At 61.1% G+C, this 18,185-nt stretch overlaps 1 protein-coding gene across 2 annotated transcripts; it reads right to left on the bottom strand.

The window, feature by feature from the left end:
* Nucleotides 1-2,359: 2,359 nt before the first annotated feature.
* On the bottom strand, nt 2,360-17,461 carry NPC1L1 (NPC1 like intracellular cholesterol transporter 1). Of its 2 annotated transcripts, none has more exons than XM_079785506.1 (19): nt 17,257-17,461; nt 14,744-16,221; nt 12,913-13,013; nt 12,505-12,677; nt 12,251-12,379; nt 11,907-12,089; nt 11,240-11,354; nt 11,007-11,134; nt 10,496-10,633; nt 10,183-10,272; nt 5,492-5,682; nt 5,175-5,299; nt 4,513-4,639; nt 4,336-4,391; nt 3,856-4,006; nt 3,492-3,723; nt 3,284-3,397; nt 3,047-3,209; nt 2,360-2,936 (listed from the first exon to the last, which is right to left on the bottom strand). In XM_079785506.1, the coding sequence occupies exons 1-19, from the start codon at nt 17,308-17,310 to the stop codon at nt 2,752-2,754; spliced, it is 3,933 nt and encodes a 1,310-aa protein (XP_079641632.1). In that variant the 5' UTR covers nt 17,311-17,461; the 3' UTR covers nt 2,360-2,751. The 2 variants fall into 2 exon arrangements, with proteins under 2 accessions (XP_079641632.1, XP_079641631.1); XM_079785505.1 differs by having other exon boundaries at nt 14,744-16,254; nt 17,257-17,460.
* Nucleotides 17,462-18,185: the final 724 nt, after the last annotated feature.

Raw genomic sequence — 18,185 nt, forward strand, 5'->3', positions numbered from 1 at the left:
CATCATTGATGTTTCTATCTCTCCCTCTTCCTTCTTCTCTGAAATCAATAAAAATATATTTTTAAAACAGAGATTGGGGACCCCAGAATGGAATGCAGACTGTGACAAAACGATCTATTACAAATGTACAGCACAGCCTCACTGAGGGAGATGCTGACCCAGTAACCTTGGGAATGAGTCCTAGGACCAAGGAGAAAAGGAGGAACAGTACACAGACAGTCCTAAGTTGTTCCCAGGGCATGGGGCATGGATTACCACTCGGAAAATCCTACCTGCATACAGTGGAAATGGGTAATCAAGTCCGTGGCATGGCGGGTGAGGGAGCCAGGTTTCCTGCTGTTGGGTAGGTGTTTGCAGATAAGAAGGAAGGAGGAGCCTGGGATAATCCCTGGTGGGTCAGAGCAGGCATCTCAATGCACAGTTTGGCTCCGTATCCACACGGGTGGCTATATAGGAAAGTGTTTACACGCGTAGCCACATGGATTGACACACACATTTCCTTCCTCTCCCAGCTGAGGGGGCCCAGAAGCAATGTGCACATTGAGCACCCAGATCCTGGTTTCTAATCCCATGTGCAGAGAAGGGTCTAGGGCTCCTTGGAGAAATGGCTGATTCTAGGAATGGGGACCCTCTGATAGTGCCAGAAAGTAAGGAAGTGCTAAAAAAAAAAAAACACAAAAAAAAAACCAAGGCTCACCATGATGGGCATATGACAGAGGGACCCAGGAGTCAGCTGAAAGGGCTCCCAATGGCCACAGCTGGAACCATGTGACCAGCAAATTAACAAAACAAATGAGGCAGCATCAGTCTATAACCGAAGTACAACTCGACTGTGTGTGGATCCATACTGACACGTGTATCCACAGTGTCTTCAGAATGCGGGAGCTGGGATGTGCCTCCCACCCCTAAGTGTGGGTAGTGCACAGGGACTGCCCCCCAAGGAACACAGCCTGGAAAGGGGGGAGAGCACCTGACAGACACACCTCAGCCAGGTGACCAACATCACCACAGTGATCCGCCATGGCAACAGTACCTGCCCTGATAGGGTGTGCTCAGACGGTCACCCCACCTTTGCGGTCTTCCTCCCCCAAACCCATCACCCCGGTTTCATCAGGAGAGAAACATCAGGTAAACCCCATTTAAAGGGAATTCCACAACACACCTGACCAAAACCAAATTCTGGCCCTGCCAGTGTGGCTCAGTGGTTGAGTATCAACCTATGAACCAGGAGGTCACGGTTTGATTCCCGGTCAAGGCACATACCTAGGTTTCAGGTTTGATCCCTGATCGAGGCTCGTCTGAGAGGCAACTGATTGATATCTCTCTCTCTCTCTCTCTCTCTCTCTCTCTCTCTCTCTCTCTCAAATCAATGGATACATATCCTCGGGTGAGGAGTAGTAAATAATAATAATAATAAACACTCCGGTTGCCCGCCAGCAGTGGGTGCCTCCCTCCCCCAATGCACTTGCTTCCCCATCAGGTTCTCTAGGTATTGCCTCCCTCACAGGCTTTCGCAGAAAGTGAGCATCTGTGGGTCCCTGCACTGGCCAACACCACAAGGCCAGGGCCTCCATGTCTCCTGGTTTGGGAGAAGTTGCTCGCCACTCCTGAAAGGGCACCCAGTGACATGGCCACCTTCTAGAAAGGGGAAGGGAAAACACAAACTGAAATCTCCCTAAGTCACCCTCCCACACATGTGCTGTGTCCGTTACAAAAGTTATCTTCCTTTTAACATATTTTTATTGATTTTAGAGAGGACAGGAGAGGGAGTGAGGAATAGAGACAACAGGGATGAGGAAAAATCATCCACCAGCTGCCTCCCGCACACCCCCTACTGGGGATGGAGCTGGAAACCATCACCTCCTGGTTCATGTGTTGACACTCAACCAGTGAGCCGCACCGGCTGGGCTACAAAAGTTATCTTCAATCCAAAGGCAACCAGGACAGGACATGAGACATAAAATGAGACATAAAATGGAGAAATGGCTGGTTCTGGGCCTGGGGGTCCTCTTATAGTGCCAAAAGGTAAGGAAGTGCTAAAAAAATGAGACATTTTTTGCTCAATGACACATTCTTCCTCCTGTGCATGGCACTGAGCAGGTGCATCCTCGGCTTGTGCTTCTCCAGGGAGGCTGAGATTCGGCTGCGTTGCTGCACGCCAGCACTCCAGGCCTGTCCCCGGGAGCTCACAGCCTTGAAGACACTCAGCAGCCTTGACTGGCAGCAGCCACCTTAATCATCGGTGCAGCTGGAGGCCGAACTGAACGGCGTCTTCCAGTGGGGCCGATCCATGACCAGCGTCTTTTCCAGGACACTCTCCCGGATGAGGGGCAGCGACCTCCCCTCCCCTCCCTGGCTGCCAGCAGGGTGGGTCCTGCTCTTGGTTCTCGGGATACGGAGCAGAGCTGAGGACTCTCCGACACCACGTGGGCTTTGTTTCACCGAAGGGGAGGTGGGTGGGAAGGGGCAGCCGTGGGCGAGTCGGAGTCTGGAACCAAGCCAGCCTTTCTGTGTCTGAACCCCAAGACCCAGGTCCCGCGAAGAAGGAGGCAAGTGTGTGCTGACCAAGGCTTGAATGACTTGGAACCAGGGACCTGCAGCCAGGGTGGAGGGTGCCTGGGCACCTGTGGTCAGAGCGAGTCCCAGTGTGAGCACCCCACAGGCACAGCACCCCCTCCAGGGCCTGGGGGGAGACAGGTCATGGTCCCCAGGGGAACCCTCTCGGCCCCTGGAGCCTGCGCGGAGCTCTGCTCACTGGGGGGGAGGGCCGCCGAGGCCGTCCCCACTCTCGGCAGGATGCTGGAAGCCGTGGTTGACGTAGGTGCCGTTGGCCCAGCTCACGGGGAGGGAGTGCTTTGAACAGGAGGCCGTCCTGGCCGCGGCCGCCTCCTCCGCCCGCCTCTGCTCCAGCACCAGAGCCATGTTGATGTCAGGCCCTGCAGAGGAACACACAGAGGAGTGGTCACGCGCCTTCCCGCCCGGGGGCTCCCGCACTGCCTGGGGCTCCTCCCTGGGTGGGACGGGCCTGCGGCGGGGCCTCACGCACCCAGGTAGCTCAGGATGACGGGCAGGAAGACCAGGCCGTGCAGCAGGCCCAGCAGAGTGATGAGGAGGTTGAGACGGAAGAAGAAGATCTGGATGAGCTGGGCCTTCGCCAGGCCCAGGATGAGGATGCCCGGCAGGTTGGTCATGGCCACGCCGGCGAACACCTAGGGTCGCACACAGGTGTCAGGCTGGGCACGCGGCAGCAGGCGCCGGTCCCCGCGGCCGCCCGCCCACTCACCGCACTGCCCATGGAGATGGTGGCCTCCTTGGCCCGCTCCAGCCGCGTAGGCTTGGTGCTGACCGCGAAGGAGCGGGTGATGTGGGACACGAACTCCACAGAGATGCCCACTGCCTGCGGGCAGAGAGGGGCATCAGCTCCAAAGGGCCGGGTGGGGTCTCCGCCAGGCCAGCGGGCACGCTCCAGGAGGCCCCGAGTCTGCGGTTACCGTGACCAGGTTGATGAGGGACACGGCGTTGTAGCTGATGCCCCACAGGGCCATGAAGCCCACGGTGTCCACCAGGATCATGATGATGGAGAAGAGGTTGATGAGGCCGGAGCGGAGGTCCATGCCCAGCAGCAGGCAGCAGACGGCAAAGGTGGGCACCAGGCAGAGGCTGAGCATGAAGAGCCCCTCGGGCACCACCGTCAGGTACTGCTCGTAGAACACGTTGGTGATCCTGGGGGTGCAGGCAGCTGTCACGCGGCGCCCCGCCCCCGCCCCCCATCAGGAGGAGGGCGCAGCTCAGCAGGAGTGCGGGGCGGCCTTCCCCTGGTCCCGCCCTGCTGCCCACCACCCGCCTGGGCCTCACGTGTAGGGGAAGACCTCGAAGGCCGGGTCGGTGCCCGGCACCTTCCGCAGGTCGGCGGTGATGTTGGCGGCCAGTGCCCGAGCTGCCCGCAGAGCCTCCGTGAAGTCCTGCGAGTTCTTCAGGGGCTTGTGGTAGGCCATGAAGCGCGAAGCTGGTGCCAGCCCGGGAGCAAGAGGCAGAGGTCAGAGCCGGCTCCCGGCGCCCTCAGGGACTCGGAATTGGGATTCGGAATAAACTGGGCAAAGGGCCTGCCTCTGATGGACGCAGCCACCAGGTCTCCCGTGGACCCAGTGCTGCCTGAGGGTTGGGGTGGGGAGGCAGGAGGTGAAGTGTGAGGTCGAGGATCTGAGTGAGGACCTCCAGGGGGAGGCTAGAAGCCCCCGAGGAGGAGGAGGAGAGAGGATGTGGATGGAGGGGGTCCCTGAGGCTCCTGGCCCTGGAGCCGCTGACTCACCTCCCACCACGCAAGGCCACGCTTACCCACAACCTGGCCGTCGCGGTCCAACTTCACGGAGGTGCTGTATGCTGCCAGGCCACTGGGGGTGGGCAGAGTAAAGGCTTGGTTGGGGTCAAGGCCCCCCAAGACACCCTCCACCAGCCCCCCACCTCCCTGCGCCACCCACTCCACGCCCCTGCGGACACCCCACGCGGGCCTACCCTTTGGGACACTTGATGTTGGGCGGGTCGCTGAGGAACCAGGGCAGGTACTTGTGGAACTGGTCCGCCGACGGCCGCACAGGCCCGAGGGTGAGACTCACGCAGCTCTTCAAGCAGGCCAGCGAGTCTGCAGAGAGAGTGCGCGGGTGGGGAGCGGCACCCTCCTGCCGCTGTGCCCTCAGGCCCTGGCGCCTGCCCCCTGCAGGCAGCAGCAGCCTTGTGCCCCAGAGCACACTCTGTTTCTCTATAACCGTGGGGGGCGGGGGCTCTCTCCACCATGGAAACTGCCGACCCCTATGAACGGATGAGGAAGGGAAGTTTGGGGCAGAGAAACAGCCCACGGCCTACAGGGCCTACCCACCCCACCTACAGACGCAGCTGCTCCGGGGCCAGGGCCACGGGCCACCTGGGCTCGCTCCCCACTCCCGCCGCGTGAGAACCAGCGTGCCCCAGAGTGTGGGCACAGCTCCGGAGCGTGTGAGGGCCCATGTCCAGCCCCCTTGGACTCGGGCACCCTCGCGTGTGTTCTGCGCCTGTGTCCCATCCCAACTGACCCTTTGGGAGGGTGTGAGGGGCTAAGGGAGCCTCCCCCTTCTCTCCTTTCTCTCGCCTCAGTTTCCCCAAGTTGTGGGGCCATCAGCCCCCAGAGGCCTCTCACTCACTGACAGTCGAGGGGCAGAACTGGTCCTTGTTGGGGCCAAAGGCGTAAAGGCGGCAGCAGGAGGATGGTGTCAGCCAGTCAATGAAGTCGTCCACCCAGGAGGAGGCGGGGATGGCCAGGTAAGACCTGGGGGTCGGGGAGGAGCTCAGGGGGCAGGTGGTGGGTCCTTCCCATGGCCCCACCCCCACACTGGCCTCCGCAGGCACAGCAGCAGGTGGGCAGCTGGATGGGACCAGGAAGGCAGGAAGGGGGGCCAGAGGGAGTGGGGGACACAGGGGCGCGGGGGGGACACGGACAAGGGCAGGGGCGGACACTCACTGCTCGGGGAACTCGGTGGCGTACTGGATCTTCTGGGTTAGGGAGAAGCTCTCGCAGCCGGCGCTGGAGCAGATGTTGTCCATGCCCGCCTTACTGGAGAAGTTGTAGCCCCCGGTGGTGACAAAGTAGACCGGGGCCCCCACCTCAAAGTAGCGGTTCAGAAAGAGGAAATAGTCGAGCAGGTAGGAGTCCTGGAAGGGAGACAGTCCATGAGGCCTGACCAGAGGCATTGCCAGGGGCTCGCTCCCACTCCCACTCTCAGGACACTCGCAGGTCCTCACAGAGGTGCCTGCGGGACAGATAAGGGACCTGCGGGACACCATCAAAGACCAACACACACATCAAAGGAGTCCCAGAAAGAGGACGGAGAGAAAAGAGAGGCAGAAGGATTATGTGCAGAAATAATGGCCAAAACTTCCCAAATTTGATGGAAGATATAAATATAAACACCCAAGAAGCGTAACAAACTCCAAGAGCCCTGTCCAGTGTGGTTCAGTCGGTTGGAGCATCATTCCATACACCAAAGGTGGTGGGTTCAATTCCTGGTCATAGCATATACCCAGGTTTTGGTTTTGGTTTTCGATCCCCAGTCAGGGTGCATATGGGATCTCTTCCTCTCTCCTCTCTCCTCTCTTCTCTCTTCTCTCTTCTCTCTCTCTCTCTCTCTCTCTCTCTCTCTCTCTCTCTCTCTCTCCCCGTCTCTCTCTCAATCCCTCCCTCCCTCTCTTTCTCAAAAATAAAATAAAAATTATTAAAATAAAATAACTCCAGCGACCCACACCAAGGCACATTATAATCCAGCTGTTGAAAGACAAAGACAAAGGGGGATTTTGCAGGCCACAAGATAGAAGAGACTTGTGACATACAAAGATTCCCCAATATCCTTATAAACGTATTGCTCATCGGGAACCTTGGAGGCCAGAGGCAGCAGGCGTGTATATTCAAAGTGCTGAAGGAAAAAGGACTGTCCATCAAGAATCCTCTTTCTCCCTTTTGCCTCGTTGCCACAGAGAGAGCAAGATGGGTCCCAGCAACTCTCCTGGAGCATTGAGGAAATTCGGCCTGGGTTCCCGTTCTTGCCGCGTCTGCTCAACACGCCAGGGTCTGACCCGGAAGTATGGCCTCAACATGTGCCCCAGTGTTCCCGTCAGTACCGGGGGCCAGGGATTCATCAAGTTGGACTAAGCGACCTTCCATGAATGGGTCGTTCAAGACATCCACCTTATGACAGAATGCTATTTCTTTGTACATAAAATAATTTTTAAAAACCCTTCAAATAAAAAATAAAATAAAATCCTCTTTCTAGCAAAACTGTTCTTCAAGAACGAGGGACCAACTGAGACATTCCCAGATAAACTAAAGCTGGAGGAGACATTACCACAGGACCTGCACCGTGAGAATGCTAACGGGAGCCCTTCGTGTTGAAGCAAAAGGCCGTTAGGGTATAACTCAAAGCCACAGAAGAAAATAAGAACCCCTGGTAAGGCAAATACAGCTGACCCTTGAACATGCAGGGGTTAGAGGTGCCAACCTCCCACCTAGTTGGAAATCCCCAAAAACTGAACTGCTAATTGACCAGAAGCCTTATCAATAACATAACAGTGAATTAGCACATATCCTGTATGGTGCATGTATTACATACTGTATTCTTACACTAAAGTAAGCTAGAGAAAAAGTGCTATTAAGAAAATCATAAGGGCCCGGCCAGTGTGGCTCAGTGGTTGAGCGTCGACCTATGAACCAGGAGGTCACAGTTCAATTCCCTGTCAGGGCACATGCCAGGGATGTGGGCTTGATCCCCAGTTGTGGGGCGTGGAGGAGGCAGCCGATCAATGATTCTCTCTCATCATTGATGTTTCCATCTCTCTCCCTCTCCCTTCCTCTCTGAAGTCAATAAAAAATATATTTTTAAAAAAGAAAGAATTGTGCATGTACTTAATGCTGCTGAAATGTACATTCAAAAAAGAAAAGAAAAGAAAAGAACTTTAAGACAGTCCCTCACCGGCCAGGCACTTCCTGACCTCAGGGACTGAGCGCCGATGGAGCCAACCCGGAAAGGGCTCTCGCTGTCCAGACCGTCTCTGGGGCTGCCAAGGGCTGCCAGCTGGTGTGTGCCTTCCCCTCCGGCTCGGGATTGGCAGCTTTCCCGGTAAGGGCCGTTCTGAACCAAACCGGCTGTGTCTGCACAAAACAGTGGGTCGGCTCGTCCCGGCCTCTTAAGTCCCGGGCGTGCTTCCTTCCTCACTAGTAAGGCCTTGGTGACATTTCCTCCCAGACACCGTTCGGACAGACTTCCTGTCCCCTCGGCGGTTCCCTGTATGGTCTGGGGACTGTCTGAGGCAGAAACGGCATCTCCTGCTATCTTGACATTTGTTTAGACCACACCTCTTTCTACAAGGATCCGGCCACCCCCTGCTGGCAGCAAACTCTCCGGCTTTCCACCCTTCGCCTTCTTTTCGAGCTGTGGCGCGATGACTTGCTCTCCAGGCCCAGTTGGAGTCCACAGGCCTTTCTCACAACCCTGCCCCGCGGGAAAGCCCTCTCTTCAGCCTGGGATGAGGGTTTTCACAAGGAGCGCGAGGTTTCCCGCCGCTGGTGCAGCTGCAGCGACAGCCCCACAGACGTCCTTCTCTCCCCTCACCTTGGTCCCAACCCTGGACTCCTCCATCTGCTGAAATAGTGGGCAACGGCGCTGCAGACCCTGGGACAGAGCTTCCGTGGAACCGTCCATGAACGGCTCTCCTTGCCCATCGACGGCACATATCAAGCACTTCGGCTTTCCCTTCCGGCGCCGTGACTTCCCTCTGCTTCTTGGCAGCACGTCACACATCACGAGTGGCACTTGAATACACCTGACCTGATGACCATGTGGCTCAGGCTTCTGCCTTAAACGTGCTCAAGCACAAGATCCAAAACAAGTGCTGGTGACCCCGTGCACAGCGGAGTGCTGGCTGTTTACCCTCACGACCCCTTGTCTGACAGGCGCACGTCACTGGCCCGGGACAAGATCAGAATTCAAAACTTGAAGTGCAGTTTCTACTGAAGGCATGTCACCTCCCCACCACTGTAAGTGAGTGATCTTAAGTCAGGGACCGTCCGTCTATTAAGAGGAAGATACACCGTGATCAAGTGGGATATATTCCCAGAATGCAAGGATGGTTCCATGCTTGAAAATCAATCAATGTAATGCACCACATCAATAGAATGAAAATAAAAACAGATGATCCTCTCAATTGACATAGAAAAAGCTTTTCACAAAATCCCAAATCCTTTCATGATTAAGAAAACAAACAAGCAAACAAAACTCAGGCCCCCGGCCGGTAGCTCAGTTAGTTGGAGCATCTTCCTGATACAGCAAGATTATGGGCTTAATCCCTGGTCTGGACACACAGGGAGTCAACCGATGAATGCATCAGTGAGTGGAAGGACAAACTGATGTTTCTGTCTGTCTGTCTCTCGCTCTTCCTTTCTCTCTCTAAAATTAATCAATTAAAAAAACACTCAGCAACGCAGAAATACAGGGAAATTTCTCAACACGATAAAAGGCCATATATGAAAACCCCACAGCTAACATCATACTCAACGGTGACAAACTGACAGTGTTTCCTCTGAGATGAGGAACAAGACAAGGTGCCCACTGTCACCACAGTCATTCAACAACGTATTTGAAGCCGCAGAGCAAATAGGCAAGAAAAGGGAATAGAAGGCACCAAACTGGAAAGGAGGAAGCAACAAGTCTCGGTCCATCGCTTATAAATTCTAAAATACCACTAAGACCTGTTGGAGTTCATAAGCAGATCCAGCAAAGTTGCAGGACAGAAAATCAACAGGCACCTGCTTCATGAACAATGAATAATTCAAAAAAGGAACCCAACCCGATTCAGAAACGGGCAAAAGACTTGAATAGACAATTCTCCAAAAAATATCCATCAAGAGAAAGTCGACCTCATTAGTCATTGGTGAAAGACAAATAAAAACGACAACGAGATACCACCTCACACCCATTAGGACAGCTACCATCAAAAGAGGGGCGGACAGGAAACAGTAAGTGTTGGCCAGAACGTGGAAAAACTGGAACGCTTGTGCCCTGTTGGCGGGATGTAAATTGGTGCAACCGCTACGGAAGGAGTATGGGAGAATCCTCAAAAACTTAGAACCACCGTACGACCCAACAAGCCCACTTCTGGGTGTTTATCCAAAGAATGGAAAGCAGGGACTCAAATGGACATTTGTGTTCATAGCAGCATTATTCACAACAGCTAAGACAAGGAGACAAGGAGACGTACGCATCAATAGATGCATGGCTAAACAAAATGTGAGATATATTTATGAATATGTGTGTGTGTGTGTACATATACATGATTCGCCTTAAAAGGCAGGAAGTGCTGACACCTGCTACAATGTGGGTGCATCTTGAGGCCGTTACGCTGAGTGAAATGAGCCCGTGACAAAAGGGGAAATATTGCATGGTTCCCTAGCTCAGAGACGGAAGATAGAATGGCGGTGCCATGGCTGGGGAAGGAGTGGGGAGTGAGTGGTTCATGAGGACCCAGGGTCTGTTTTGCCAGACGGGGTCTCTCCCCGTCCACTCTAGGAGGGTCCTGCACCCCGACTATACGGCTGCCCTCCTCCCCCGCCCCCCGCTGTGTCCGGATCCCCCGCCCGAGCCCGAGGCCACGTGCGCAGCTCACCTTGGGCAGGGCCAGCTCCTGGTCCAGCCCCACACTGATGTGGCCCATGAAGTAGAGGCCCAGCCCGAACAGGGCCAGGAACAGCAGCACCTGCGGAGGGAGCCGCTGAGTCACGGCACAGGCTCCCGCGCTCCGACCTGGGTCTGACCCATTCTAGCTGAACCTGAGTCCCGCTGCCACCCCCACCCCGGCTTCTGCACCCAGACCTGGGTGAGCTCTCCACGGCCACGACCACCTCCACGAGGTGAGGGTCGGGCTGAGCAGCCCCCGCCCCGCCGGGGTGAGGACCCAGCTGCCCCGCCCGCCCACTCACCACGACCACGCGGGTGACCCGGTGCAGCAGGAAAGGGGCGTAGACCGTGCGGAAGAGCCGGAGCAGGCGCCCCTCGCGTTGGCCGGGCGGGGGCAGCTCCTGGGCGCGCAGGCAGCAGCAGACGTCCAGCCGCGAGGCCTGTGGAGGCAGCCGCTCGGTGGCCCATCGCAGCCACCCTCCCCCCCGCCCCCGCCCGGCACAGGACAGCGAGGGGCACGTGCCAGCGGGCACTTCCCACCTGCCTCGCCTCCCGTGCGTCCTGTGTGCGCAGAGGCAGCAGCCGGATTGCGGGTTTATTTTGAGACCCTGACCCTCATGCACTTTGGGAAGCTTGATCGAAGTTCCCAGAATGACCAAAACAAAATTGCTTTTCGTGGGACATGGGGACGACGAGGCCCAAACGTCCCTGCACAGCGTCCCTGCCCCAAGCCCACTCCGAGCCTCTCTACAAAGTGAAGGCCCCCCTCCCTCCCCCCCCCCCGGGCCAGAACGGGGCTAGCGGGTCCCCTACCTCCTGCCTTCTGCTGTCCAGGGACACCAGGGCCACAAAGGCCGACATCTGCAGCAGGAAGTCCAGGATCAGGGCAAGGCCAGAGGTCAGCGCAAAGGTCCGCACAGCGGGCATGGGGGTCAGGGCCCCTGGGGCACAGAGGAGACTCTCAGGACACGGTGTCTGCTCACGGGGCAGAGGGGCTGCCCGCACCCCGCTCTCCAGGCCGGGCAGTGGGGGGCAGGGCGTCTCACCCAGGAAGAAGCAGACGGCCTCGGAGACGCTGCAGAGCAGCATGCTGGGCCCCACGCTGCCCAGCGCCCGGCCGATGTGCGCCTCCCGCCGCTCCCCGGGCCTCCGGGGCAGCCTCTGGTGAGGGGGGGACAGCAAGGACGGGGTCGAGGGCCGGCCAATGGGTGGGCAGGTGCCCTCCCTCCCGCACAGCGTCGCCCAGAGTCCTGGCTGAGCCTGAGGGCTGGCCGGCCGACCTGCCCAGCCCCAGCTGACCCCACTATCCCAGCCCCGCTTCTCAGCCTGGCCCAGAGGGATGCGGGGTATATTTTGGGGTGTCTGTGGCATCCTTGCCCCAGTGGCCACTGGGACCTCAACATCCACCAACAGCGGAGGCTACATCAACTGGCTCCCTTCCCTGGACACCACCTGGCGCCCCAGCGTGTGGCCTGACACCTGGGCGAGGGCAGGTGAGTGGGTGATGAGCCCACAGCAGGGCCTCTACAGGAATGAGGACGGGCTCAGGGAGGGGAGCCCTGGGAACCACATGGGCGTCTGGGGGGGGGGGAAGCACCCAGGGACCCACCCGGGCGTCTGGGGGGGGGGAGCACCCAGGAAACTACACGGGCGTCTGGGGGGGGAGCACCCAGGGACCCACACGGGCGTCGGGGTCGGGCGGGCGCCCCTCACCTGGTACTCCAGGACGAAGATGAAGATGTTGTCCGCCCCCACGGCCAGCACCAGGAAAGGCACCACTTGCAGGACCACCAGGGAGGAAGGGACGCCCACGTAGGCGAAGAGGCCCATGGCGGCCATGACTGCGCCCAGCACCACGGCCACCCCGCCCAGGCCCAGCGTGACCTTGGCGTCCACCTGCAAGGGGATGGGGTCAGCCTCCTGTGCGGCTGGCGATGGGCCCGTGGGTGCTGGGGGAGCGCGCCACCCCGGGGAGCCTCGGTGGGGTGTCCCCTGAGACAGACGTCTGGTTGGAAGGTACGGATGCCCCCCCGCGCCCCCTCCCGCGCCCCCCTCACCGGGATGCGGCGCCAGCTGGTGTAGCTGCCCAGGGCCAGGGAGATGTACAGGAAGATGACCAGGTAGCTGATGGCAAAGATGGGCAGGTCCTGGGCTGTGGTCCGGCTGATCTCGTCCTCCAGGGAGCGCTGTGGACACACCCACCAGCCCGCTGACCCTGAGCCGCTGTGGGTCACTCAGGAAGCACCGGGTGGGGCCATGGGAAGCCACCCCAGCCACCTGGGTGTCCCCGAGCCATGGACCGCGGCCCTACCTCCGCCATGAAGGTGACCTGGAGCGTGCCGGCCATCTGCTGCTGGAAGGCTCGCACCTCCTCCAGGAAGGCCCCCTCCCAGAGCCGGGCCTGGGCCAGCCGGGGGTCCCCGGGAGGGTAGTTGTTGAGGGAGAAGGTGAGGATCAGGGCCTCCGCCTCCGAGTAGTCGTTCCCTGGGAGGAGACGTGCTCAGCCACCTCCAGCTCCCCCTCCCCTCCCCCTTCCCATCGGAGTCACTGTCCAACCCTGCACCCTCTTCCCGCTCTGCCAGCGGCACCGAACCGAGCCTCTGAGCGGCGCCGGGAGAAGATGGAGGAGGTGGAGGGCGGCGGTCTGCCTCCCACCCAGCTCCCGGCCGTCACCACCCCCCATGCCAGCCCCCCTCACCTCCCCAGGTGCCCCGCTTACCTTTGTAGCCCCCCACGGCGAGAAAAGGGAAGACGGGGGCCCCGTAGTCAGCCATGCAGCTCAGGGCCAGGGTCGTGCCGTCCTTGAAGGTGAGCGGGGCGCTGCGGGAGAGGAAGGACCTCCCAGGACCCACTCCCGCCCCTGGCCCCCGGCCCAGTGCCAGCCCCTGACCCCTGGTCAGAACCGTGTCTCTGGCCCAGCGCTGTGTGAGCTCACACCTTCCCCCTCCAGAGCTCCAGGCCCATCACCACCTCATCCTGGACGAGCTCACACCTACTCCCCTGGGCCTCACACCTGGTCCTCCAGGCCTCACACCTGGTCCTCCAGGCCTCACACCTGGTCCTCTGGGCCTCACACCTGCTCCCCTGGGCCTCACACCTGGTCCTCTGGGCCTCACACCTGCTCCTCCAGGCCTCACACCTGGTCCTCCAGGCCTCACACCTGCTCCCCTGGGCCTCACACCTGCTCCCCTGGGCCTCACACCTGGTCTCCAGGCCTCACACCTGGTCCTCCAGGCCTCACACCTGCTCCCCTGGGCCTCACACCTGCTCCCCTGGGCCTCACACCTGCTCCCCTGGGCCTCACACCTGGTCTCCAGGCCTCACACCTGGTCCTCCAGGCCTCACACCTGCTCCCCTGGGTGGGGCCCAGAGAATGCCCAATCCCGACCACCCACAGAGCCGCACAGGCTCACGGGCCCTCAGCCTCCTCCCCGCTCCAGGCCCCAGCGTATCTTTCTTTCCTGTGAGTGTTTGCAGACCCGGCGACCTCGGGTGTCTCTACGCCTTCAACAGCCCTTTCGGCCGGCGCGTCAAGGTGCTGGAGCACAGCGCTCTGGGAGAGGGAGCCCGTGGTCGCCAGCCGTCCGGGGAGCAGGGGTTGCGTGTGACCTTCAGCCGCTCTCCACCCCTCAGAGCCTCAGTCTCCCTTTCTCTCCAATGAGGACAATCGGACCATCCACCAGTGGTCTGAGCATCCAGAATCAAAACGACGCCAGCGTGAAGGCGGGGACCGGGCCTGGGCTGCCCCGGACCTGCAGCCATGGGGGCCCCCGAGGTCCAGGCGCAGACCCTGGGGAGCAGCCCGAACACGGCGCGCCCTCGACGCAGGAGGCCGAGGGTCTGCAAGGTCAGAACTGCCTTCCTGAGACCACCACGCCCTTTGCTTTTCACCCTTTCACTCCTGAGTGTGTGAACAACAGGCACGGACGTGGCTTCCGCACCACATGGCAGCCAACAGTTAGAAAAGACCACAGGCCCGGCCGGTGTGGCTCAGTGGATAGAGCGTCGGCCTGCGGACTGAAGGGTCCCGGGTTCGATTCTGGTCAAGGGCTCATGTCCAGGTTGCGGCTCGATCCCCAGTGGGGGGGCGTGCAGGAGGCGCTGAACAATGATTCTCTCTCATTATTGATGATTCTATCTCCCTCTCCCTTTCCCTTCCTCTCTGAAATCAATAAAAATATTTGTTTAATCAATGGAAACATCCTCAGGTGAGGGCCAACAACAAAAACAGAAGAAAAGACCACAGGCCGAAAGTGAGTTACCCAGAAAGGCCGCACCACACTCCTCCCTCTCCCTCACCGCGCAGGACCCGGCGCTGGGAGGCAGTCTCTGACACGCAAACAGGGCAAGGACGCCCCTGCTCCCAGGAGCCCATGAGGCCACCTGCACCTCTGCCCCGGCGAGCGGGCAGGACCCCACCGGGGACACTCGGCCTGAGACCCAGACCCAGACCGACGAGGACCCATGCAGGCCTCTCGGTGGTGGACGGCCACGCCGGGCCTGGTCCCGGAGGCCGCGCCCCGCCCCGCCTGCAGCCGCCGGGGACTCACTTGGCGCAGTAGAGGAAGTGGTCCCGCCAGCCCACCTGGGCCGTCTGCCCCGTGAGCGTCTGGTTGGCGGTGAGCAGCAGGCGCGTGCGGTTGCTCTGGAAGTACTGCAGCAGGCTGTTGATGCAGCAGTCGGCGAGGCTGGCGTTGTTGGGGTTCAGGGGCGCGTAGCAGATGTCCCGCAGGGAGATGTTGCGCTGCTCCTGGGGCGACCACACCTGCAGGTGCCGCAGCCGCTCCTGCAGCCCCAGCAGCGCCAGCAGCAGGTCGGTGCCCAGCACCCCCCCGAAGGTCTTGGGCCCCAGCAGCAGGGAGTCGTACTGGTAGCTGGGCCGGTGGGGCGCCGTCAGGATCACCTGGTTGGTGCGGAAGAAGGGCCCAAAGTGCTGGTCGTGGAACGCCTTCTCCCGCCGGGCCTGGCTGTTGGGGGCCGACCACAGCTCCACGGGGTCCGTGGTCAGCTTCATGAAGGCCAGCCCTCCGGCCAAGGCCACCACCACGGCCGTGGACACCAGCAGGACGGTCAACGGCCAGGAGGCCACCCAGGTGCCCCAGCCCTCGAAGCACGCACTGAGGAAGGTGTGGGTGGAGAGGCTGAGCGTGTTGGAGACGCTGGGCCCGGCCTTGGGGTCCCGGGTCCCGGAGAGCAGGCGGGTGCCCACGAGCAAGGCCGCGAGCACGGCCAGGACGGAGCACAGGATGAGGATGAGGGCCAGCCAGCCCTCCAGGCGGCCCAGGCGGAAGGTGGCGTCCAGGGCCTCGGGCCGGGCGATGGCCGGGCAGGACGCCGCGCAGTCCTGGCAGGAGCAGGCGGCCGCCCCGCCCTGGGACTGGTTGCAGGGGGTGAGCTCCCCGTCCAGGGGCCGCATGGGGCTCCCTGCGGCCTGGCCGGGCTCCCACAGGTGGAAGGTGATGGACAGCGGGGCCAGGCCGTTGCTCGTGTCGCCCTGGTAGTTGAGCCAGCGCTGGGCGTTGCAGAGGGCGGAGCCGTAGACCCCGCACATGGCGCCCACGGCCAGCGTGGCGGCCGCGGGGATGCGCACCCGGCTGCAGGAGTCGTAGGTCCGCTCGGCGAAGCTGCGCTGGTAGAAGGCCTCGTAGGCCACCACGGCCGGGGGCTGGCCGGCCCCCCGCGCGGCCACCCGCGTCACGTTGATGAAGGTGCTCTGGTCGGGGCTGCAGGTGTTGTGGCAGTGCAGGCTCACGAAGTTGTCCGCGCAGGCGGGGCAGCGGGTCAGCAGCGCCTTGGTGACCGCCAAGCTGGCCTCCAGCGACACCAGCTGCTTCCGGGAGCAGCAGGCGAAGGTGGCGTCGGGGCCGGCGTCGAGGCGAGGGCAGACGCGCCGCAGCAGGGCCAGGTGGTCACCCGTGACGCGGGGGGCGTGCGTGTTGTTCAGGCAGGACACGTTGGCCAGGGTCGCCAGGCCCCCCGACAGCTCGGGGTTCTTCCCGCACTCGTCGTAGAAGGCGCAGTAGCCGGGCTGGTGGATGGGCGTGTATGGCTGGGCCCGGGCCTGGGGAGCAGGGCAGACTCACCAGGGGTCCCGCACCTTCAGCGCGGGGTGGGGGTGGGGGGCTGGGGACGTGGGCTTAGGAGGGACGCAGGGCCCGGTGGGGAGGTGGCCATGGCAGCTACACACGGCTGGGAACTGGGGAGCCCTGGGGGGTACAGATGCCTCCAGGTGGTGTCTGGGGGTGATGGGCTTTCATCAGGTCCCTGAAAAGAGGGAGGTGAGCCCTGGCCGGTGTGGCTCAGTGGTTGAGCATCGACCTATGAACTAGGAGGTCATAGTACAATTCCCTGTCAGGGCACATGCCTGGGTTGTGGGCTCGATCCCTAGTCGGGGGTGTACAGGAGGCAGCCGATCCGTGATTCTCTCTCATTATTAACGTTTCTCTCTCTCCCTCTCCCTTCCTCTCTGAAATAAATTAAAATATGTTTAAAAAAAGGGGGGGCGGGGAGGCAACCCAACAGACTTGCGTGTGGCAAGGTCACAGGTCAGGGATGACTCGAAGGGGTCGAGCGGCACTGGGCGCTGAGCACATGGGCACCATCACCAGCGCCATTGGCCGCCTCGGTGCCCATGCTGCGGGCCACACCGAGACGCCGGGGCCCTCTCGGGCCATCTGTGCCCGGCTTCTCCGCCTGGGGCCCGAGCCTGCACCTTCCCTCCCAGGCCTGCAGTGAGCGAGAAACAGCAGAGGCAGGTGCTAACTCCACGGTGGGAGACTCAGAAGCCCCGCCCCCCTCAGGCCAGGGCGTCCACAGCAGCCCAGGGAGGGAGGCCCCTGGCCCACCTGGGCCAGCAGCCCCCGCCGCAGCCCTGTGTCCCAACAACCCCGCGGCCTGGAGACGTGGGCAGCCCAGGACCTCGCCCACACCCCGCCTCTGGGCCCTGGGATTCCCTGTCTGTCCGGAGAACGGATCCCCTGTCCCGGCCCTCCCTGTCACCAAGGACCCCTGTGCCCAGGACGCCAGAGGGGAGGCCCCAGGCAGGGTGCAGGCCCAGACTCACCGCCTGCAGGAGCAGCACCCAGAGCAGCCAGCCCCTCGGGCGGGCCTCTGCCATCCCGGCGCCAGGAAGGGGTGAGAGGGAAGTGAGGCCACGGAGAGCCGGGCTCAGTGAAGGGCTGGGTCCAGGGGGCACCAGCGGGGCAGCCTCCTCCCAGGGACAGCCTGGCCTGATGGCGGGGGACCAATGGGGCTGCCCTGCACCTGCCGGGGTTAATGATCCACCACCCGCCCCGCCCAGCTTCGCCCACTCTCTCGGGGGAGCGAGGGGACGGAGGTACAGGGTCTCCCGTCACCCACTTCCCAAGGCCCCAGGCCGAGGGCTGAGGCAGCTGGGGACCCGCACAGCCCCACACTCACTCGCCCCACCCCCACGCGGCCTCGGACCCCCACTGGCCCCAGCCCCCTCTAGGCACCAGGCGGGCCCTGGCTGGACACACCTTGCACTGTCATCCTTAGCAACTGTTGTTATTAATATTAACAGCCCAATAACAGGGGACACTCGGGTGGCGTGATGCAGTGACATCTGTCTCCTCCTCTGGGCGGAGGGAAGTCCATTTGCTGAGGGCCGACCGTGCCCCAGAAGTGGGAGCCAAGGCCCCCCTGCCCCCACCCCCTGCTCACAGGCTCCTCGCCCTCCGATAGGGATCTGCCTATCGCCAGGATGGGCCGACCTTGGCCCCCGTGCCGGGCGGAGCTTATCAGGCTGCCGGGAAGATCCCTGTGGCCGCCTGCTGGAGGGAGCTGCAGGGACCTCCTGCCTCCCCGTCTGTTTCCTGGACCCTGGCCTGACTGGACGGAAGGTCACCAAGGGCAAGCACCTGTTGGGGAAGACAGGCAGGGGTGGGGGCCAGCATCAGGGGAGGGGCGGGGCAGCCTGAGTCTGGAGAGGAGCTTCAACAGCTGGGCCGGTGCAGGGACCTCCATCTGCTC

This window comes from Cnephaeus nilssonii (assembly GCF_951640355.1).
Source record: "Cnephaeus nilssonii genome assembly, chromosome: 12".
NCBI lineage: Eukaryota > Metazoa > Chordata > Mammalia > Chiroptera > Vespertilionidae > Cnephaeus > Cnephaeus nilssonii.